Source organism: Ptychodera flava, chromosome 21 (genome assembly GCF_041260155.1).
Source record: "Ptychodera flava strain L36383 chromosome 21, AS_Pfla_20210202, whole genome shotgun sequence".
Lineage (NCBI taxonomy): Eukaryota > Metazoa > Hemichordata > Enteropneusta > Ptychoderidae > Ptychodera > Ptychodera flava.
Window position 1 is genome coordinate 23044 of NC_091948.1, and position 25237 is coordinate 48280.

Sequence of the window (25237 nt, forward strand, 5' to 3'; positions counted from 1 at the left end):
AAAAAATTGGTGAAACCAATCCCTACCCCAACATGATCAGTGTGTTGAGAGCTCTCCCATTAATTTCTCACAACATATTGTTGCAGTGCATGCATCCAAGCACATAAAAAGTAACACAGAACAGCATGAACACCTAGCATGTTATGAAACACCTATAACCTATACTCTTTCTTGTGAGCAGCGCCGCTTATTACCCCCCTCCTCCTCCTTGTGGCCGTGCGTTACCAGAACACAGCCTTGGAAAATACCGATGTATACGCAGCCCCTCTGTATAATAAATGGGTGATGTACTCTTCATGACAGACAATAAAGGTATGACAGGAGTAGTATAGGGGCAGATATAGAACACTTGGGTAAGTTAGGGGGTCTTTGGGGGGAAGATATAGAACACTTGGGTAACTTAGGGGGTCTTTTTTTTTACTTTATTTCACATGCTAGGGGCCTCATTAACCAGCCTCTCCCATTGGTCCATTTAAATGCCACAAGGGATATTGGGATAGCAATGTGCTTTCCTGATTGGTCAGTTGCTTAATATATGCAAAAATGAGGGTATATAAGTTCTGAGAGGGCCATCTAAGGGCCAGTCTTGCTCTAAAAGTCCCACACTCAACAACAACAACAACTCAACTCTTCATAACCATGGCAACTCCAATACTGTCACCAAGACTACTGGAAGAGGGATGGCGGAAGTGTTATTCAGTGAAGGCTGAACTGCCGTACTACTTCAACGTTAAGACTAATGCCAGTGTCTGGACAATGCCCACAGTCTCTGACCAAGATGAGAGGTATGCTGATGTTCCAGGAAGGAAGAGTCCTGATTTGCCAGAGCCTTCTCAGGAAGTGCCCCTGCCTCATAAGGCTCCGTCAAGTCAGCCATCAGCAGCTGCTTTGGTCCCTCCACCTTCCAAGCCTGGCACCACCAGTCAAGCAGGTGAGAGACAATTGAGATTTCTTCTGCGTGACACAGAGACGTCAGCTCGGATTGTGAGTGTGCGGATGTACAAGGGAAATGTGTACGTGGGGATACGTGAATTCTTCAAGAAACCCGACACTGGAGAACTGATACCGACAAAGAAGGGCATCAATTTGAATTTGGATCAGTGGAGTCGACTGAAAAGTATTGCGCAGAGTATCGATGAGGCTGCCAAGACACTGATGTACAATTGACCTGGTACTCACAGACCCGTCTTTCATCCCTTTTTCAGAGCCTTCCTTCAGCGATATGCCGAATGACTTGGACAGTAAAGTAGCAAGAAGAGTGGCAAAATATGTCTACGCCAAGTTTATCCTGGACCAAGTCAGAAGACTACCCATCCCAGAGAGACCATGAGTGCCTGTACTATGGCGATACCCCAGCAGGTCAACGAGAAGTCATCATCAAGTACTTTACGGATGCTGCCAAACGAATCAACATGCTGGCTGTGCAGAAGTCTATTCTTGCCATGGCTGAGCTGTGTTACATCACCCTGGATCATAATGTTCCCCCTGGATTACTTGATCTTGATGATCTCTTTGAGTTGTTGTACTACCTCTGGAGTGAAGACCCTGAAAGATGTTTTGAAGCTCTATCGGACAGTCTGTCTATGTGGACCATGCATATATTCGACCCTGATTTAGACACGAGACATGAAACCATCGCGAAAATGAATTAATAGTCATGACCAATAATACATTTTCGCCATTGTTTCATTTAATTTGTCTAAAACTGGGGTCGAATATATGCATGGTCACCCATTCATTCAGTATCTTTCAACATGTCAAACAATATAAGTAGTATCTCGTATCAAACCAAATTCATGAAAAATGGACGACTTTGTCCCTTTAAGCAGATACACAAATTTGAATTTCAAGAGAAAAACCGGAAAGATTCGGCCACTTTGGCTTGGGAAATTAACGCGCTCCGGCGGTATTTTCAATTTTTTGGCCTATAGAACGCCCGTATTAGACAAATTAAATGAAACAATGGCGAAAATGAATTATTGGTCATGACTATTAATTCATTTTCGCGATGGTTTCATGTCTCGTGTCTAAATCAGGGTCGAATATATGCATGGTCACCAATTCATTCAGTATCTTTCAACATGTCAAACGATATAAGTAGTATCTTGTGTCAAACAAAATTCATGAAAACTGGGCGACTTTGTCCCTTACAGATTTAGCTTATATTCAAGCATATTATCGACCTATTCTGAACTTACAGCCACCTAGCATTTCAACTTTTGGAAGAAAAACTTTCACACGTAGGTTGACTTACAACCAATAAAAGAGATAACAGAGGTACATTATCTAAAGAAGACATTTAACCACGAAAAAATCGGGCATCGACTCAATATTTTACCAAAATTAGTCGGGACCGAAAATAGCAAACATGGCATGCACGAAACTGTCCTCAGAATCCAGTGAACTTGTGGTGTTTAACTTGAGTTTACGATATGAAAGATACATGGAAGAAAAGGTTTATGCTCCCATCGATGAGTAAAATGAAGTAACGAACTCGCGTTAGAAAATACCGTCCTATACCTTGAGGTAGAGTCACAGACCCGGCCATGTGCGGGCGCTCATGGGCCCCCAAAATAATAGCGCTGCCGGAGCGCCCGAATTTCAAAATAAAAGTGGTCGAATCTTTCTATTTTTTTCTCTTGAAATTCAAATAAATAACTTTGCTTTACAGCTTTGGCTAATATTCACGCACATTATTGACCTTTTCTAAACATACAGCCGCTTATTAGGTTAACCTCATGATGGAAAGCCTCTACATGTACGCCCAACTAGACTCTAAGATAATATGCGCCTCGAAAGTGAAACACTTAATTTTTCGCTCAAATTTTTTGACTTTTCGACCATTCTCTTACCAAAGCAAGAATAGATATCAGGGGTCACCCTGCAAAATTTGGTACTAGAGACACAAATTATCTGAGATTTCACGATATTTGAAATTCAAAATGGCCGTCACCTCTGTGCTAACTGTATGGGAAAAATGAATATATCGATTTTTGAAAAACTAAGACGATAAAAACTTTTATTTCACCAAGAGCTTTCAAATGAGCTCCCACAAGTGGTAGATCAGGAGAGAATTGATAAATCTTGAAAAGCCCGAATTTATGTCCCCGAGGCGCATCTTCGTTCTACCGTAATCACATAAAAAGCTAATAGTCCTACATGTAAATTCACCAAGGAAGATCATTTAGCTGCGAAACAAACAGGCATCGGTACAATATTTTCCCTCTAACTTAGTCTGAACAAAACACAGCAGTTTTTCTCCAGTAAACTTGCAAAGTTGATGACACTGAGTGACCCAATGTCAGTCATGTCGATCAAGTTCAGACAATTGTCCACTGTTTTGTTTTGGTTTTTTTGTGGCCTTTATGAGAAAAAATTCCAATGCTGTTGGAATCTTTGTTGAGATTTTTTCCATGCTAGGAGTGCCCTAGTTACCCACGAAGACAGTCAGTAAGGAAAGTAGTACTTACGTTTGAGTGTTCTGACCCGCAACCATTGTTGTTTAACTTGAACTTAAGACATGAAAGATACATGAAAAAAAAAGTTTTATGCCCCCACCAATGTTTAGAGTGAGGTGACGAATTCGCATTAGAAAATATCGTCCGATTCCTTGGAGTAGATTCACTGACACGGCCGTGTGCAGGCGCTCTTTATAGGCCACAAAATTCAAAGTGCCGCCGGAGAGCACGACTTTCCAAAACTTGGCCGAAGCTTTCCGTTGTTCGCCTTGAAATTCACTCAAAAATAAACTTGCTTTACACATTTTGCTTGTATACAAAGCATATTATTGACTTTTTCTGAACGTACATCAGCCAAGTAGGTTATCGTTTGGATAGTATGAAACCTCCACAGGTAATATCGAAAACGATTGGAACTAATTTGGAATAATTGGATAGTGAAGTAATGCCGATTTATAAATCAACAAATATAATCTCATGTGCTTTTTTTTACATTACACACTTGTTTTTATGAGTAATTTGTACTATTGGAACATTCAACTATCTTGAACCTAACATTTTTGAGAAATTTAAAGAATATAAAAATCCAATTATCCCAAATTAGTTCCAATTGTGTAGGTAGAGTTTAATCCAATCAAAGATATAACAGGGCTACTTATTTCATTTAAGAAGGCATTTAGCCACAAAACAATCTGACATCGGCACACAAATAGCAAACTATATAGCCTGCATGAAACTGTTTGACCCCTCTGAACTTGTTAGGTTAACGTTGATGACTTTGAGTGATCCTATGTCAATCTAAAGAGCAGACAATTGTTTGTTGTTGTGTTTTGTTTTTATATCATTTCTAACCCTTTTCCTATGTCGTTGGAGACTTGTTCACTGTCATGCGGAGTGTCTCGGTAACCAACGATGATAGCCCATAAGGTTATTACCCGAGTTTGCGTCTTCTAACCAGTAGCAGTGCTTTTTTACTTAACCTTAAGATGTGAAAGATTCCTAAGATAATATTTTAGCTCCCAATATGTTTTTCAATGCCAATGGAACCTATATTGTGTCATGAGGAGTGTTTTAGTTACCGTGGGTAAAGTGGGTAAAGGAAAGTAGCACCTGAGGTAAGTTTTGTTTTCTGACCTGCAGCCATCCTTGTTTAACCTCAGCTTTTGATGTGAAACAGATACGAGAAAAGAGTTTTAAGCTCCCCTGGATGTGTAGAGTGAGTATAAGATCAAGGATCAGAAAATATTCTCCTTTCCTTGCGAGTAGAGTCAGTGAACCCGCCAATTGTACGGAAGTTCTTAGACCCCAAAAATTAACAGTGCCGCAGGAGCCTATGAATTTGAAAAAAGTTGCCGGATCTTTTTGTTTTATCTTGAATTTCAAATATATAAACTTTGTTTGCAGATTTAAGTCATATTGAAGCATGTTATTGATTTTGAACCTTTCTGAACATACAGCCGTCTTGTAAGTTAACGGCACGGTTTGGAAGAAAAACTTCAAGACATTAAATCCAATCAAAGAAAAGAATACATTCAGCCAAAATTGTGAAATTGTTTGCTTTTGCGAATTTTACAGGTTGATGACTCAGATTGACTCACGTCAGCCCAATGTCGAGACATTTTATGACTGTTTCAGACCTTTTCATATGTCGGTTGAGCCTTAGCAGATTTTATCACTTTGATGCGGAGTGCTTCTGTTACTCGCGAAGTTATAGTCTTTCAGCAATGTAGTACTTCAGTTCAAGTTTTCCAACTTGCAGACATGCTTGTTTAGGTTGAATTTGAGGTATGAAAAGTGTCCGAGGAAACCATTTTATGCTCCGATCGAAGTGTAAAGTAATGCGGAGAGTGAACGTCAAAACGTTTTGCCTTTTTCCCGGGAGTAAACTTAAAGATCCAGCCTTTTTTGTGAGGGAGCTATTCAACCGTCGACCTCAAACTACCGTAAAAAGACCCTCAACGGCTAAATCTTCCCATCTCAGCCATCTTCTCCTGGGAAATCCTGATTATGCATTTTTATGGTTGCTATGGTCACACACGAGTCCAACTGTCACTAATATCCGGCTTGCTGGGAGAGCATATTTGGTAAGGGGCCCATGATTTGCCCTTATGAATTTACTGATTTGACATTTCTTAATACATTGATGGTGAGTATGGTAGCTCACTAGCAATGACTTCATCTAGGTTTATCAAAATAATCATATCATTTCATTATTTGAATTTTCAATGATTTTTTCTTCAATTTGGTCCAAAACGTTTTGCATTGGTACCTGTTCCATAGCTCTTAAATGTTGTTACATGGCACCCAGGGATTATTTCAATCTCATTTTGTCAAATCATGGTAAAATGTATGTAAATTTTAAGTTTTATAAGGCTTTCTACTGTTGATGGTCTGATACCTTCCAACTTCAACGTATTCGTCTGCAGGGGTGCAGTTAGTCAGTGGAGGGCGCCCTGAATGGTGGTAAACGTGAAGCGAATTCCGAAAAATTGGCAAATTAGGGAGCCTTTAGTCATTATAGCCGGAGGGATTTCCAATGACAGATATATATTAAATAGTGAATAATTGGTTTAAGTTACTCGGCAAAATTCTTCTTGCACCTCAATTAAAATAGAAGAACCCTGAACTCACTCAAAACAAGTTAAATGCCCCCCCCCTTCAGAAGATGATGAATATTTAATTACCCCCAACACACACACACACGCACACACACATGCCACGACTAGAGAAAAATTTGATATTGCAATATGTTATTTGTGTATAAGTACCTGTACAGTAACTCAACTTTTGACAATTTTTTGTTTCGTGAATAAAATGCAGTTTCGTGGTCTACTTCCTGTAGCATTTGAAAATACCCAGTATTTTGTTCATCAATGCAACTGGCCAGATCTGTCATGTGCATTGTTAGTAGAAAACTACGACATTGAAAGATACAAAGGGCACACACAAGTCCAACTGTCAACATGTCAAACAACATAAAGTAGTTTCTGGTATCAAACAAAATTCATGAAAAATGGCCGACTTTGTCCCTTTAGAAAAAACATAATTGGAATTAATTTGGGATAATTGGATTTCCATATTTTTCAAATTTCTCAAAAATGTTAGGTGCCCTACAGCTGAATGTTGCAATATTGTAAATTACAAGAGTGTAATGTAAAAAGAAAGGCAGATGAGATTACATTTGTAGATTAAATCGACATTACTTCATCATCCAATTATCCCAAAATAGTTCCAATCGTGTTAGAAATGTCATCTACATTCCTGAATGTCACAGAGACGACAAAAATGACCTTTCATTTGACCAAGTTCTCGATAAATTATGCTTCATATGAGTACAGGAACAAATCTATAAGCAAGGAGTACAATAAGTTCCCAAAGCTATTCCTGTATACTGTTTGACAATTTTTCCTCCAAATTGAAGACTTCGGACAGCTGGGGCAACAACCTCTACAAAATATGGGTCAAAGTGTAAAGGTGGAGTAAAAGATTGTGATAGAGTAAAAAAGTAAGGGGTATGTACAAATTTTATTCCCAGTACGTGAGATGAAAATTGTCTGCGTGTATACACTTTCAATATGAGTATCTTGGGGGAGCCTTAAACTTTTATGGGCTGAATTATTGAGAGAGCACACCATAATTTCTTGAATAGTCGAAGCACGAATATCTCTTACACCAACACTGCTATTATGAAGCTTTCATTCAACAGGGTGACTGCAAAGAATCTTGTATTGAAAACCAAAAAAAAAAGGAAAAAAATCAAATGTTACAGTTCCTGACCCCTAGTTCACACTGGCTCTGCTGACGAGTTGCAAACAAGGCATTTTGAAAGTTGATCATGTGAGTACAGAAAGGAGTTTATTTTATGGACTGAACAAAAATTATCGGAAAATACATCAAAACATTCAGCAAATGAACCATGTCATTTTTCTCTCATTAGTAATTGCCATTTCCAGATATTTTAACTGTTTTCTGTTTATGGAAGCATGATCTGTATTCATGGAAGTAAACATTATTGTAACCCAAGGTCACTCCCATATTGCTATGATTTCATTGGCCTTGTAACTTCCCATCACTGTCCCTCCACTTCCCCATATTACTACAGAATGCTGCAGCCATCTTGAAGTTTCACAACAGTCTGCACTTTAATTGAAGCAGACAATAATCTGCAAAAATGTTTAAAATCCAAGTTTAAGCCAATGAAACATCTATGCAGCCATTAAAACTGACAAAGGTCGGCACTATTTTTCTTCAAAACAAACTTCATCACCCAAAAGTACAATGTCTGGTCTGACATCATTTACTGATCAAGCGTCTATTTCCTAAGACAAGCATGTTCCCCTCTATGAGAACACAGTAGTCACAATAATGTGTTATTTGTCAACACAGACACAACTTGTATGATGAAGCAGTCTCGTAATCATGGAGTGTTTATACGAAATTCTTGTTTATTTTTGTGCCAAAATTAATTGTTCATGCAGTATAAAAAAATTAACAGAATATGGATGTCAATGAAAGAGAAAAATGTACACAAAAAGTGAAAAAATTTTCTTAAACTTGCAAGTTTGATAATTGAAAGGCAAAGTAAACTGAGAGTACTCTACTGTGCTTATAATATGTGACTATTTGCCCAAAAGCTTTTAACACAGAGGCTCGGAACATTCTGGGGAGAAACTGTTAAGGTACAACTGTGTGGAGTCTTTTGATCCAAGTGAACAGACAGAAATCTTCAAAGAGTGAATTTTAACCTTGTGAGGAAAAATAAACAGTTCTTTCTCACAGATCTGAAAACGCCGGTTAAAAAATATTATCTTTTACCAATAGTTACAAGCCATGTTGTCCTTTTTGAGACAGTGACAGCTTATTCATATTGTTTTAAGACAGACATGTACACTGGATAAATTAAAAAAATCCTTGGATAAAAAATTAAGAGTGACAAATAAATCAAGGCATATAATACATGTTTGTTGAAAATAGTATCAGGTTGAGAGGAATAAAAACAAATGAATGCAAATACTAAGTCTTAAAAAGAGTTTTATGTTAACTTTGATTTTGAATCTGCCATTTCTATGCTTTAGATAACAACTGTAAATAAATTCACTAGTTACAGACATATTTGACCGCAGCTGGTTGTTTGTTGCATTCTAAAACCAAAATAATAATAAAGATTCCAAAATATCTGGAATCCAATGTGACTATAAACTATCATGTGTGTGGTCTCCTAGGGCTGAAGTATGAGGTAATGACATTTAACAACAATGAATAAAATAATATGACAATAAAAATCTGATTGTCTAAATATATGTAATTTGTACTTATTGTAAACCAACTTCAACTTTCTCAAGTTCCAGTTACATATACATAAAACTCATCAAGCCTCTGGTTAAAAGTTATCACTTTCATTCTTTTATGATATTTAAATTGCTTTATGGCTATATTAGAAGTATCTGGTGATTTGCTGACCTGTTTACAAGGAAAGGGTTGAACTGGATAAACCCATGCACCACTAGACTGTGGTAAATTTGAATTGTTTTTGAGAGTTTAGATGGACCTACATACATGGACTTGGAAGGGTAACACAAGAGCTAAAAGGTATCTCCCCGAAATTCATTTCTGACCAAGTAAGTTTATTGTTCAGTTTCATACATTATTTTAAAATGTTTTGTTGACAACAAAATTTTTATCACATTATTAGCAGTTATGGCTAGCTATATTCAAATTCTTGGCAAGTACTGAATTCATTACATATACATTCATAATATGCTTTAATAAACACTCTACTACTCACTCTGTGTAAAATTACAGACATTTACCTATTCTGTCAAGTACAAAATTGACATCTCACATTCTGCATGTCTACCTGTCCTCCTAGTTCATAAGCTTGGAAACAGTAATTGAAGACCAAAAGTGGTATTTCTTGCACTTACAAGACGCAAAAAATGGATCCAATAGTATACACAAAATTCTTTTCACAGACATGATCAATGTAATTTGTGTGATACCTTACATGTACAGTCTTAAATTGATAAGAATGGAATGTACAGTGTATGACACTTTGGTTTTATGTACCTATCAGTGTAAACCCAAAACTACAGCCAAATTACTCTACCACAAGGTCTCAGCTACCATTATGTTTTTTGCAATGTGCTGATAATATCAATTTCTTCCACTTTGTGTTTGTGTACATTAATTAGCAGTTTGTCAGCCATCCATCTCCTGTACACCCTCTTGTGAGAAAAAAGAACCATGGAATGTCATCAAGTAAAGGGAATGCATTTCAGTTTTAAAAATATCAAATATTAACTGGATTAACATCCTGGAGTAATGCAAGCAGTTTCATTGTTCTAACCTTGTTTTTTCTGCACAGTGCACAGCTCTCCTACACTTTGACAATTCCTGGTTATAACACTGTCTCTGTTTTTTTTTAACTTTTTAGAAACTAATGTATCAGGATTAAAATCATTACAATCAAAGAAACTTAAACCTCGGAAACTGACACAGATTTTTCCATCATGTACAAGCTCAAGATTGAATATACATTCATTACCAAATTATTGTAGTTTTTAGAAGATATGCTAAATATCTAAAATCATAGGCTGATAAAACACTTTGTCATTTTTTACCAAAGTTTCTTCTGATTAAGAACTTTGATGGTATTTCTAAAATTTGCACACTGTTGACATCACTGTCTTTATAGAAGAAGTTGGCAATCAGGTCTGTGATAGCTACCAGATACTATGCAGAGATTTTCACATCAGTAAATGATACAAACATTTGTGACAACATTTGTGTCACATAAAGCAATGTTTCTGGAAATTTAAAAGCATTTTGTCAGGGATGTTAGCAGTGAGAAAACTGAAACATGACATAAAGGAATGTCTTTCTTGCCTTTTCTCTTTTGTAATATTGTATTCATCTGGCTTTCACAAAACCTAAAATCTATTTCTTGGAATGTCAATTGACAAAAATTTGCGGTTAACATGTCCATAGTGGTGCTGAAAATCCAAAAATACATCGTTTAAGCAAATTTGTTCATAATATCAAATTTCTGTAAAAAAGTTTGGATCTTTCTCATGTGTCCCCAAACTATGCCAACGGAGTAAATAAGTGACCTGGCCTTTAAAAAGTTTACTTTTATCACTTTGTTACAGGCACTTTAACAGAAATTTATACATGCAGGATAAGTGACATCTACATTGAATGTAATCATTAGCATAATAATGGGTTCACTGACGTAGTGTAAGTTACAACCAAAATAGCCTCTCACATAAACAGTTGAGACAAATGAATCATTGATATAGTCTTACAGAAAATGATACTACAACATTAAACATGACAAGACACAAGGGAAAATGTTAAAATGATTCTGTACAGAAAAAATACTTGTCTATGACAATTATGGTATTTGCGCGTTAGAAATTCTCAAAGTGATGAATGAATGCCGCTCCGTCTATCTTGTTGAGTTCTGCACATGCTTTCTCAACGCCACGTGTCATGGTGGGTGGTCCACAGCTGAAGACTCCAATCTTGGAAACCTTGCATATGTAAAAGAAAAGACAAAACACTGTCAGTGGAGCTGCTCGTAGATTGCAACCATATGTCACAAATGAATTACATGTTTTGTCTGAATATTAAACTATGCATTTTGTTTAGTTTTGTAGGCAGGTTGAAATCCCCATAGTTCGCCTACAATGTTGCTTGTGAATTAAAAATGTGCCACAACTCAGCACCTCAAAAGTTCCCTCTAAGTATATCGTTAGGTTTGCACCTTGTATGTGTATGTATGGATGTTCATGGTATATGTAAATCATTGTGCAGGGTTTCAACTCTTTTGGGCCTGGTAAGCATTGCACAGTATTTCTGCCACATTGGAATAATTCAACCTTTGTTTGAACGACCTCAAATCTGTTCCCAATAAAAAGTCTGTCTCTTGTGAATAGAATAATAGACCCTCTGTGTAGGGTTTATGATAGAATTTAGACCTCAAAAATACCATACATATACATAGCACAAGTATGTCTATGGTAAAAACCATACAGTCTGTTTGTGCAGTGGGGCTCATGCTTTATTATCAAATGTATACTTCAAGTGAGCCAACATGATTATGTATTATTTCGACTTCAATCTATCTGCTACATTTGTCCCAGAGATCACAGGATGTGGGTGTTGAAATGTATGGCCTCTGTGGAGGGACCATGGCTGGACAAACTGGCTACGGCAGAGAGCCAAACGCATGTAACACTGTACAGGGTCTATATCTATTTGATGATAGACCTCTTTTTTAGTCTATGATTTGACATTGCTACATACCACATCGTCCGTCATGGAAAATGTGATTCAAAATGATCTCTTGCTTATTGAATAAAGGCTGGAACACTTTCGTAATATTAGAATTTGTTCTCACATTTCATGTATATTAAAGGCGGAGCCTCCCTTTAAAAGGGAGCGAAGCTATGGCGGCATTCATTGCGTAAGCATGGACATCAAACAGGCAACACGCGGGCACACGCTCCAGAAAATGCCACTTTATAGTTTTCTCCGGCCCCAAATACGCAGACAGACTGCCAAGCGGTCAGTATGAAGCTGCTGGAAGACGATTTTTTAGAAATTACCGTTGGCACACTTGTATAAACTCTGTTTGCAGGATTAGCAAAAGGTGACAAAAGGTTATGATCAGTTTGTGTAATTAATGTTATAAAAATCAATCATCGTACTGGCCAGGTGTTTGACTGGGAGGAGAACTCCACTAATGCGAAAAACTGGGATTGAAAATTGCTGCTTTACGAAAAGGAATATCAAGCTACCCAAGCATTATAAATAATGGGGCAGTGGCGGGTTTCTAGACATTTCGGCACTAAACATATTACTGTCCAAATCATTTCAACCCTGCATTTTCCAAACAAAGGTAATTTCAGCATCAGGACACGAAACATTTCGGCATGCACCCTTTTATTTAACACATGCTATTTTAATTAAACTGTTCTTGGATAAAGAATTGTAACAATCATCGTATCAATTAGGTTGTCAAGTTATAACTACTAAAACCATGATTTTTCAAGAAATAAACACACACATCACATTGTCAATTAACAAATGTTGATTTACAACAGCAGCTGCTGGTCAGTATCTATGCAGCTGCAGATCTACATGATCCACATTGTGACTGCAAGATGCACAGACCATACCATTACACTGTGTCACAGTGCAAGATGCACAGACCATACCATTACACTGTGTCACAGTGCAAGATGCACAGACCATACCATTACACTGTGTCACAGTGCAAGATACACAGACCATACCATTACACTTTCTCACAGTGCAAGATTCATAGACCATACCATTACACTGTGTCACACTGCAAGATGCATAGACCACCATACCATTACACTGTGTCACAGTGCAAGATGCAATTAGACCATACCATTAACACTGTGTCACAGTGCAAGATACACAGACCATACCATTACACTGTGTCACAGTGCAAGATGCACAGACCATACCATTACACTGTGTCACAGTGCAAGATGCATAGACAATACCATTACACTGTGTCACAGTTTAAGATGCACAGACCATAGCATTACACTGTGTCACAGTGCAAGATGCACAGACCATACTATTACACTGTGTCACAGTGCAAGATACACAGACCATACCATTACACTGTGTCACAGTGCAAGATGCACAGACCATACCATTACACTGTGTCACAGTGCAAGATGCATAGACCATACCATTACACTGTGTCACAGTGCAAGATGCACAGACCATACCATTACACTGTGTCACAGTTTAAGATGAACAGACCATACCATTACACTGTGTCACAATGCAAGATGCACAGACCATAGCATTACACTGTGTCACAGTGCAAGATGCACAGACCATATACCATTACACTGTGTCACAGTGCAAGATGCATAGACCATACCATTACACTGTGTCACAGTGCAAGATGCACAGACCATACCATTACACTGTGTCACAGTGCAAGATGCATAGACCATACTATTACACTGTGTCACAGTGCAAGATGCACAGACCATACCATTACACTGTGTCACAGTGCAAGATGCATAGACCATACCATTACACTGTGTCACAGTGCAAGATGCACAGACCATACCATTACACTGTGTCACACTGCAAGATGCACAGACCATACCATTACACTGTGTCACAGTGCAAGATGCACAGACCATACCATTACACTGTGTCACTGTGCAAGATGCACAGACCATACTATTACACTGTGTCACAGTGCAAGATGCAAAGACAATACCATTACACTGTGTCACAGTTTAAGATGCACAGACCATAGCATTACACTGTGTCACAGTGCAAGATGCACAGACCATATACCATTACACTGTGTCACAGTGCAAGATGCATAGACCATACCATTACACTGTGTCACAGTGCAAGATGCACAGACCATACCATTACACTGTGTCACAGTGCAAGATGCATAGACCATACCATTACACTGTGTCACAGTGCAAGATGCACAGACCATACCATTACACTGTGTCACAGTGCAAGATGCATAGACCATACCATTACACTGTGTCACAGTGCAAGATGCACAGACCATACCATTACACTGTGTCACAGTGCAAGATGCACAGACCATACCATTACACTGTGTCACACTGCAAGATGCACAGACCATACCATTACACTGTGTCACAGTGCAAGATGCACAGACCATACCATTACACTGTGTCACAGTGCAAGATGCACAGACCATACCATTACACTGTGTCACAGTGCAAGATGCATAGACCGTACCATTACACTGTGTCACAGTGCAAGATGCATAGACCATACCATTACACTGTGTCACAGTGCAAGATGCATAGACCACCATACCATTACACTGTGTCACAGTGCAAGATTTAATTAGACCATACCATTACACTGTGTCACAGTGCAAGATACACAGACCATACTATTACACTGTGTCACAGTGCAAGATGCATAGACCATACCATTACACTGTGTCACAGTGCAAGATGCATAGACCATACCATTACACTGTGTCACAGTGCAAGATGCACAGACCATACCATTACACTGTGTCACAGTGCAAGATGCACAGACCATACCATTACACTGTGTCACAGTGCAAGATGCACAGACCATACTATTACACTGTGTCACAGTGCAAGATGCACAGACCATACCATTAACACTGTGTCACAGTGCAAGATACACAGACCATACCATTACACTGTGTCACAGTGCAAGATGCACAGACCATATTGTAACACACCTCATCCGAAGTCTGTATTCTAATTCGCCAATCGATAGTCACGTGGGATGCGTTCTTTTTGTGCTGATCCACGTAAACGACGTCATCAGGCATCATTTGTTTGAACTGTTGCCTGCCAGGCATCAGTTCCGAAAAATGATGCCCGCTGACGTCAGAAACGATATTTGACGCGAACGCGGACCGGAATGTAAACAAAGATGTCGTCTGCGGCCGATCGAAACGATAATCCAGAAATTTCTTGGTTTATCCTACTTTCTGAAGAAGAATTGAATGCTTTGGTTTCCAACAAGGACTTGATACGGACAAAAACTATAATCAAAGGTACATTGAACGTTTTGCAGAAGTATTGCGATCTTTGTAGGAAAAACTTTTTCTTACTGAACCACTCAAACATATTACATCATAGACAAGTTTTGTGTATAGTACGTTCTTATGCATGGCTACGGATGAGGTGTGTTACAAAACACATATTGACTGGCATGAGGGCAACAGCATACGTCTTTAACCCCTCGGGCCTGTGAGTCACCCCCCAAAACAGACTGTTTCCCTCGGCCTACGGCCTCGGGAAACAGTCTGTTTTTGGGGGTGACTCACAGTCCCTCGGGGTATAGACGTATGCTGTTGCCATCATAGCCAGTCAATATGTGTATACTGTTACACTGTGTCACAGTGCAAGATGCACAGACCATACCATTACACTGTGTCACAGTGCAAGATGCATAGACCATACCATTACACTGTGTCACAGTGCAAGATGCATAGACCATACCATTACACTGTGTCACAGTGCAAGATACACAGACCATACCATTACACTGTGTCACAGTGCAAGATGCACAGACCATACTATTCCACTGTGTCACAGTGCAAGATGCATAGACCATACTATAACACTGTGTCACACTGCATGATACCATTAGACTGTGTCACACTGTGTCCACACTAGTTAGTACTTACAGAAGGATGTTCTTGCTGTAGTGAGTTCAGGAAGGTGTAGAAAGTGGGGCGTCCAAAGTGAGTGATTGACTTCAAACCAGTGAACAGTGAACGGTTGGATATCTTCTGGAAGTGACGTTCACACACATACTGTAAAAGAGAGGGAAGATAAAATATTACTCATACTCATTAAATATTGGTAATACAGAGCAAACTTGAAATTCAAAGTGCCGAAAGTTGAAATTGGTGACACATCTTATGTCCAAATAGTTTTTGCCTTTCATTTTTTCAATTCTATTTATTTAAATATTTAGGCTTGACATAAGTGAATAGTTGACCACAAACTTAAAGAAATACTGAAGTATTCCATCTAAAGGATTTTGACAAGTTACTGTAAGTGACATAGTCCTCACCTGTAATTCAGTTGATTTGATTACATTAAACTGAATGGAAGTCAAAATACAACACCAAAAAGTCATTGTATAAATGACAAATCTGTGAAGTCATTTTCCGTGAAGTGGCTCCAGACAGACTGACAGATGGAACCCAATCCATAAATCCCTGTTCCAGCTTTGTCCAACGGGAAAATTACATCACAGAGATGAGTAAACTTTGGGAAATTAAGCCACCAAAACAATTACAGTTTGCTGGCCATTTAACAAACGGATTTCAACACTAAAGCAGAGTAGTACACTGAGATAAATGCCAAAGGGCATCTATTAACAAACTTACCAGCATTGTTGTTCTCAGGTCAAATCTCTGATAGAATTGCGTGATGAAGATGTGTACAGAGACCATTTCTTTACTGTCATTCTCCTCCACTTCACGGATGATGTCTGTCAGCCACTCATAGTGTTTCTGGGTACGCGTCACCCAAATAAAATACACCTACAAAAAGGCATGACAAATAGCTAGATTAACCCTCCTGACAAAATGACCTGGTATTTGTATATTTTGGCAAGCTTTTTGAAAAAACCTTCTCACCTGTGAAGTTGGACACAACAACTTTGAACTCCTTCCCTTCTTTGTCACCTTTTAATGATAGTCTGCTAGTCATTCAAAAATTGTTTGAAACCTGGTAATATGTATATCAAATATGACCTTTTTCTCTTTGTTGTCTAAAATGTCATCAGCTATGGCAAAACTTTCCCTATGTCACGATCACTAGCATTTGTATTCTTCCTACAAATTTTAGCAATAAGAACATTCAATTGTAGCAGCACAAATTGGCCAGCTTTTTCAATTATTTTAGTGGGCTATAAACCTGTACTTTCCATCAAATAAGATCTCATCACTGAAGCTGGATAAACACACTCTCAATTCGTTCCTTACTCTGACCATCTATCAATGACAGCTTGCTACCTATTTCACAAATTTTTGAAAACCTTCAGTGACCCTGAGTTGCAAATGTTATCAATTGATGACTAAATATTGGGTGATTTGTCTCTCTAGTACAAAATTTTGCATGGTGACTTCTGATTTTAAATCCTGATTCCAAAAATAATGATTAAAGCTTTGTAACAGAAAATTTTAGCAATTTCAATGCAAGGCGAATGATACCTTAAAGTTACAGAAAAAACAAAAGTCATATTCAAAAAAAACAATTTACCTTCTTACAGGTAAATGTGGCATTGAGTCTGGACTTGTAGACAATGTCTTTCAGAATGGAAGCAAATGGTGTGACACCAATACCACCACCAACAAGGACAGCAACCTCATAACGATACCAATCTTGATGACCTTCACCGAATGCACCATCCAAGTACAGCTGAAATTTCAAAACAATAATGTCAATTGTCAACATTTGATTTAAAAAAGTTCCATAATTACATCACTTGCATGCAGTGCCCTTCATTTTAGGATGCACCACAATGTTTTATTTTACTTAAATACATCAAAAACCGCATGAATTATTTCAAGAATAAATAATCTGATTGAAATTATACTTAGAGATTTGCTTAGTCTTTAGTCGTACAAGTTGAACAACCATTTACATTCATTTTCTTTGCCATACAAGGGTCAGCAAATCCACCATACTAACTTTGTGTGGTAATAGTTTTTTATGACTTGGCTAGTAGGTTTGTTCTTCACCCTGCCAAATGGACCTGTGAATTATTCTGCAAGAAACTAAAATGCTATAGTGGGCTAGTACCGGTATAAGCTGAAGCTGAGAAAATGATGTGTACTTGGTAGTTGCAAGTTGGCTAGCCAATCAATTAGTGGATGTGAGAATGATTAGCTCACATATGTTGGCCTCAAAATGTTAAATAGCATAAAATTGGTATGTATGTATTTTTGAATTTCTTCCCAATTTTTGGTCAAAAGTGTTGTTTTCAGGAATCACATGTCAGATATGTATCAATTTGGATTTTAAGTTCTTAAGGATCATCTGATTATCATAAGTCCAAATCATGATGAAATTTGGAAAGTAAATACGAGCCAATGGCAAGACAGAAGTTTGTAAATATTTAATAAGTACAGCTGACACACCATGTTTTACAAAATTTTAGCATTGAAATATTTATGTTGTATTTAAAAGACGTTTTAGGGCATAAATCTAGTAATTGGAGACAATTTGTGCATGTTTAAGTATGATATTTTTTAGGTCCCTGGTCCAATTGCAAAAATTGAGAATTGCTGCACATTTCGCATGCTTATTTAGTGGTAAATATATGCTCAACTGTAAATGGGTATTTGTTCAAATGACATTAGTATTCCTAAAATATGCTAATGAGCAGCAAAAGTGTAAACTTGGTCAAAACCTCCATGAGCGTTGGTAAGATTATCTTGAAAATCAATATTCAAGTAGGAAAACCTCATAGGGTTACTTTATAAATCACATCTGGAATTGTAACCAGGGCAGATAACATTAGCAATTTTGTGCAAAATGTGGCACATGGAAGTAGCCATATGGAGAGTCTACAAGAAGTTGTGGCGCATCTCTTGTAAACAGCTAGCTTTCATTGACAAGTATGCAGGATTGGGGGCACCAACGTCTTTTGTATCTCCTCAGCGTTTATTATTTGACATGAATGTGAAGTACTCTATGAATGTCACCGACAAACATGAAAGTTATTTGAATTGGTTAGTAAATGAACTGGCATAGCAAACACTAAATGTGATCATACAGAGTTGAAATATGTAAATTCAAATGTGGAGTCTACCGGTAAGTATCCATAGCCTTTGATATGTTTGAAGGTGAAGAAAGACATGGGACTCGATAGGATGAAAATATCTAAAAGGAAAATGGTGAACTTTCATTTTGCATAAATATCATTGAAAAGAAGGGGGAAAAATTTGCAACATACAATTGTACAATAATAGTCAATTGGCTAATATAAAACCAATCATTTGGCCTACCTTGACACCTAATTGGACCTAAGGTAGATGTGCAAATTGTAAAAATTGGTGTTTAACTTAATTATTGGCATTTTTCTTATTAACAACTGTATCTATTTTCATCATATTGAAAATAAAATTTGGGACATTGTTTAAAAAAATTTGTAGGTATAGTGGTGGTTGTGTTATAGTCAAACTCAATTTTCTGCAATTCTTTGCTGATCTGTCACATGTAAAGCTTTTGGTGAAAGAAAAACATTCACATCTAAGTTTTTTAAAAATCTACCATAATTTTACCCCAATAGAGTTAACACAGGAATGGCAGCCATTTTGAATTTCAAATATCACAAAATGTTGGGTAATCTATTTCACGAGTTCAAAACTTTGCACAGTGACCCCCTGATATTTATTGTTGATTTTGTAAGGGAGTGGTTGAAAGTTCCATTCAGGTAAGTTTGAGCAAAAGTTCAAGCAGGGCTCGAAATTAACGGTGGTCTTGCGTCCAAAGACCACCACTTTTTCATTTTGGACCACCAAATTCAAATGTTGGTGGTCCAAATGGACCACTACTTACGTCAGAAATTTTTGAAGACAGCAGCTTTGTCAGTTGGCTTGTAGGAAATAATTGAAAACAAATTCATGTTTTTGTTAGGGCAAAAATGTAGTAGAGAGAACGCAGATCGAGAACACAAACTCAAATGTGCTTGTGCCGTTCAATGTACAGACTACTGATTTCTTGCCTTTCACATAGCTCTGAGAGCACTCCAGGCCCATTCGTGTTCAGGAAGAGTTCAAATCGGGTTCTGTTACTGGTTGCTATTGGTTTTTATGAGTGAAAGTATTTTGACTCTCTATAGTAGATAATAAAGTTCAGAAAAAATAATATTGTGAATTTCAAGTTCAATGGAGCAAATAGGGGGATTTTTGTCATCATAATTGTTAACAGCCGATACCTGGCGGAATAATTTTGAACATAAGAGTATGCGAACTGACAACTCAAAATCATCTTAAGGTAGCGTGATAGGTTAGTATGAGTATTTTCCTTCAAAACTAAAAAAACTATCCTTTCCATGCCATTTCTTCCTAAGGACATGGCCTTTGAAGGTGGTCGGTTTTCAGTATAGTATCATCAGATATGCCGAAAGAAAGTTATTCGCTCTTGAAAATTATGCTAACAAAGGAATGCAAACAGACTTCTTGTGTTTTTTCATTTTCTTTTCTTGCCATTTTAACACGATTCTCTTGGTCTAAATAGTGTAAGTCGACAAGGGATGACAGGTAGTCTACCAAATTTTCACAGGTGAAAGTCGTACAGATGGTCTCCAAACTGTGTCTCAGATTTTTCCAAACACATTTAAGGATTTTAATTTTTGTAGTTTAAATAAACTAAGTAATGAAAAAAACATGGTTCAAAACCATGACTGGTGATTGTCAAAAAAACTAAGTCGTCTTTAAAAATTTTGAGACACAGTTATGCTGACAGTAAACTTTTAGATTGCTTTATTCAAATGACAATCGGCTATGTGAGGTGATGGTTATAATTTTCATGGTGAAATATCCCAAATTCGGCCTTTTCAGACTCCCCAAAAACCAAAATGTAATGGTACAGCATTAAAATTCATAGAAAGAGCTTTCTGGTGATATGCAACTTTTTACGTATATAACATAGTTTGGGCGAGAAGTTGTCGTTTGAATGTATGTCGTCACAAACCTATCACGCCATCTTGAACAATTGTTATATTACGCACCACTACATTTTTAATTTGGACGACCAAAATATTTGTTAGGTGGTCCACGTGGACCACCACATTTGAAATTTAATTTCAAGCCCTGTCAAGTCTTTCACTTTCGAGGTGCATACTACCATAAGTAAGATCAAAATAGATAGGTAAACTACACCTTTGGAAGGGGATGGTCTCTGATGATGCTAGGGTCATAGGTGTTGCGCAGATTGGTTGTCCATGGTCCTACAGCACGGATATGAAGCTTGAGATTTTCCTCATGAGGGGCAGAGGTCAAGGTGAATGGATGGTATTCACTCTCTCCAAGGACAAGGCATGCAATTCTCACCCACTGACCGGATTTGTACTCAAAAGCTGCTGGTCTCTTGAATTCCAGATATGTTACCTCTGAAATGGAAACAAAGAAAGGAAAATTAATGAGAGAAGGAAAAGTTTAAGGACAGATACCACCATTGTTAGAGGAGAACTTCTTATCTTGTTTAGAGAACGGTAAACAAATTTTAAATTGAAAAAATTGACTTAAAATGCAGAAAACTGATTGACAGATATGTATTGTTATAACATACACAACTACACATGTAAGATTTTAGTATTCTGTACAAAAGCAGATACAAGTAAAGTAGACTACAGTAAGTGTAGTTTCCAAGCTACACTACTAGTTCAAGGTCTCAGAGACAAATGGTCATTCACAATTACACAAACCTTTACATATGGTGGTAATAAAAATTAGAAAAGTGTGATAGTAGTTGAGTTTCAAGTTCAGAATGACATTTTCGATGATCTAAAGAAGAACATACCAGATGGTAGTAATTCTGCCCTCATCACAGCAATCTCAGCCTTCTTACGACTGATGCTGATGAGTTTGTCAAAGGTAAAGAGAACGACAGGTCCAATGAAGTAAGTGTGGAAGATGGGGAACTGCACCAGACGACCACTTCCGTGCAGGACCATCAGGATGTAGAGGAGGACGTACAGTTGATGGGTGTTCCAGAACCATGTGAAGACGTGACGTCTCGCATACTGGGTTGCGAAGATGTACATGACGACGACGATCAACAGTAATGCCACTCCTGTCAAACCTGCAAAAAGTCATTTGAAAGAAATACTGTGTGTAAACTAGACAAAGCAGTCATGATTATTACATATATATAATATATATATATATATATATATATATATATATATATATATATATATATATATATATATATATATATATATATATATATATATATATATATGTTGCTAAAAGTATAGTGTTATAAAGAGTTTGCTTTGATGACAACACTTTGAAACCAACTCAGATCTTTTGTTTAACAGCGTTAATAATGTGCAACTTTCCTGATGGACAACGATTGCATTGCTTGCTTATGTTCAAGTAAGTTGATGAACAGGTCTTTCATTTCAACTACTGAGATGTTAGCAATACTATAATTAGACTTGAAGTAGTTCAGTCAAAAAGTTTGCATTACCTGTTATTGTCTCCCAACACCAGTAGTGGAACTTGGGTAGTTCATGAGATCTGCAAGGATATAGAAGCATCCAATGTCAATGAAAGTACAACCAAGTGACTTACTTTAGAAGTGACATTCACTCAATTTTATGTCACTGATCAATGTACATAGGAAAGACATCTTTACCTGTGTTTGAATTCCCGGAAGAGACACGTCAGATCATTAGCCGTCTGGGTGGCGATGTGATAGAAGTTGAGTGAGTGACCAATGCAGTGCATTACTGTGTGTTGAAAAGGAAAGCCAGTAAGTAATGGAAGAAAAATCTGACATATTACTTTGCAGAGAAACAATAATTCTGTCTGAAGTCAATCTAAATTTGTTAAGAAGAAGTGACTGAGAAGCAGCACATTACATTTTGCTTCCAGATGCTATACTTTAAATTTTAATGACCATTAATCAGCAAACTACTATCATTTTAAATCATAACAACCATGATTTTGTGAAGGACAGTGTATGACCCCCTCCCCATTGCATTTTGTTCAGAATACACAAGTTGAAGTGGCAGTAGTGCTAAAATTAATTGCCCATATATGGTTACCCTGCTATACAAAAGATGACTTGTCTGCCAATGAACGCATTGATAAGCAGTGTTCTTAGCTTTCCGGACCTGTGAAGAAGAGGGCAGCCATGGCGATGATCTTGTGGAAGCTGATAGCTGCATCAAATGGAATGTAACGATTCAATACTGTCTCTCTAAGGTAGGTGATCAGGTTCCGACACATTGTAACCAGCAACGAGGAATATGTGAACATCATAGCACTTGCAGCGCCACGAGTGACAGTTACACCATAGCCAGCAATACGACGTAAACCAGCATGCTCACGCTCGACCGAGAAGTCTAAAGATTTAAAAAAAATACATATATCATTTCTGGATACTCTGGTATACAAAATGAATGATTAAGTTTACAAGATCAGTTGAAGTTTGCTGGAGTTAATTGCGCACACATAGTACAGCGTCAAATAGTTTTAATCTTGCAAACATGATGTTATGTTTTACAAAGTTGTAACATAGTACAGTGTCAAATAGTTTTAATCTTGCAAACATGATGTTATGTTTTACAAAGTTGTAACACAGTATAGTGTCAAATAATTTTAATCTTGCAAACATGATGTTATGTTTGACAAAGTTGTAACACAGTACAGTGTCAAATAGTTTTAATCTTGCAAACATGATGTTATGTTTGACAAAGTTGTAACACAGTACAGTGTCAAATAGTTTTAATCTTGCAAACATGATGTTATGTTTGACAAAGTTGTAACACAGTACAGTGTCAAATAGTTTTAATCTTGCAAACATGATGTTATGTTTGACAAAGTTGTAACACAGTACAGTGTCAAATAGTTTTAATCTTGCAAACATGATGTTATGTTTGACAAAGTTGTAAGTAGCAGTCTTCTCTCCCTGTCAGTGAGGCAAAATTGAAGCCCATGTGATAGTTACTGTTATGGTGGACTGATAGAGACTGCCCTCTATCTTTGATGTAAAATTTCTATTGTCTTTGACAAGCAATGAACTTACAGTAGGCTCTTTCGACAAAGATTGCAAGTAGAACCAGCATGTAGAGTGTCAGCCAGAAGATGTGCATCTTGTAATTCTCAACATAACGTTTGAATGCATTAAATTTCTTCAGAAGTGGGCTGTCAGTATACGTGGTCTTCTTGGTTTCGACACGGACTGATTTGCCCCGCTTTGGTTTGGCATCTTCAGCTTCCCCATCTGGATGACTGCAACAATAAATGACAAATTCAAATAAAGATACTAACACTTTGCTTCAAATGACAGTTCATAAATTATTTCCATTTCCATTTTTTGTTTAGTTTAACTTGTAAGCCGAATAACAAAAGATTACCGCTTTCTCAAAGTTATCCAAAACGTGGGCACAGAAATGATGTGTATAGTGGTACAATTTTATGACCTGACCTACTGTAATAATATATTCAGTGAACAGTTCAAATTCAGATTTTAGGTGTAATGTTAACTTCTCTTCACACTTTCAAACACGGTTTCAAACATTTGCAGCAAGTTTGATGTACAAGTAAAGCACAGAAATGCAACTGTATATTCTAAACACAGTGCAGGTACAACATGCAACAATTAGTGGAAACTCTTACCCTGTGGCACAGAAAAGTGTCGGGCTACATGCAGACTACAAAAAAGCTTTCAAACAAAGATTGATGATAGTCTTGCCATGAAACAGTGGACTCACAATCCAAAACTACAAATATTCAACACAATGCAGTATCTCAACTCTTCTAACCTGGTCAATATTTTTATACACGTTTTGTGTTTTACCTGTAGGCACGGATGAGAGTCTTTCTTGCTCTGGTTGGTGCATTTTCTCTTTTGATGACTGTAGCTCCCCTGTCAATAGTCTGTTGCTGTCGTTGGGCCTCAGCAGGCAGACTTCCAGCTCCTGTCAATTTGAAAGCAAAATTCAAGTGAGGTTATAGAAAGTAATTTTTTCTCCTTGCCTTAAGGTAGTATGTCCCTTGAAATTGAAACACTTAAACTTTAGCTCAAACTTTCCTAAAAACGACTTTCAACCATTCTGTCTAAAAATCTTAAGTTAAAAATTGGTGTCACTGTGTGAAATTTTTGTATTACAGAGACAAATTACACAATATTTACCCAATATTTGAAATTAGAAATAACCACAAAACTTGTATGAACTCAATGGAAAAAAAATTATTTTTGCAAAACTAGATGGTGAAAATTTTTCTTACTCAAAGAGCTTTAGAGTGAGCCCCCAACAAGTGGTAGTTCAGGAAAGCTACTGAAAATCTTGAGAGTCAGCATGATTGCCCTGGAAATGCATTCTACCTTAATGCCTTCCACTTGGCTTATGCAATGTCTTTGTTGAATTTACATGATTTGAAAGTCATCACTTTAGCAATGATGATTCAAACTACTTGTACATTGTGCACAACTAGGGGCAACCTCAGAAGTTTCAGGTAAAAAACTGAAATCTTC

General features: G+C 37.4%; 2 protein-coding genes across 3 annotated transcripts in view; one reads left to right on the forward strand and one right to left on the reverse strand.

Moving 5' to 3' along the window:
- The first annotated feature begins 639 nt into the window (after positions 1-639).
- Positions 640-1167, forward strand: LOC139122161 (activated RNA polymerase II transcriptional coactivator p15-like). The gene has a single exon (XM_070687579.1). It carries the CDS (start codon positions 640-642, stop codon positions 1165-1167), a length of 528 nt encoding a protein of 175 aa, XP_070543680.1.
- Positions 1168-7883: 6716 nt separating this feature from the next.
- The window catches only part of LOC139121044 (dual oxidase 2-like), a 67303-nt gene continuing 49949 nt past the window's right edge, over positions 7884-25237 (reverse strand). For both annotated transcript variants that reach the window (XM_070685633.1, XM_070685634.1), the window contains exons 21-31: positions 24560-24680; positions 23786-23991; positions 22872-23102; positions 22391-22484; positions 22223-22272; positions 21548-21829; positions 20908-21137; positions 17279-17437; positions 16402-16557; positions 15691-15819; positions 7884-10990 (exon numbers count right to left, since the gene is read on the reverse strand). In XM_070685633.1, coding sequence (XP_070541734.1) covers positions 10868-10990; positions 15691-15819; positions 16402-16557; positions 17279-17437; positions 20908-21137; positions 21548-21829; positions 22223-22272; positions 22391-22484; positions 22872-23102; positions 23786-23991; positions 24560-24680 — 1781 coding nt within the window. In that variant the 3' untranslated portion in view covers positions 7884-10867. The remainder of the gene's footprint in view (positions 10991-15690; positions 15820-16401; positions 16558-17278; positions 17438-20907; positions 21138-21547; positions 21830-22222; positions 22273-22390; positions 22485-22871; positions 23103-23785; positions 23992-24559; positions 24681-25237) is intronic.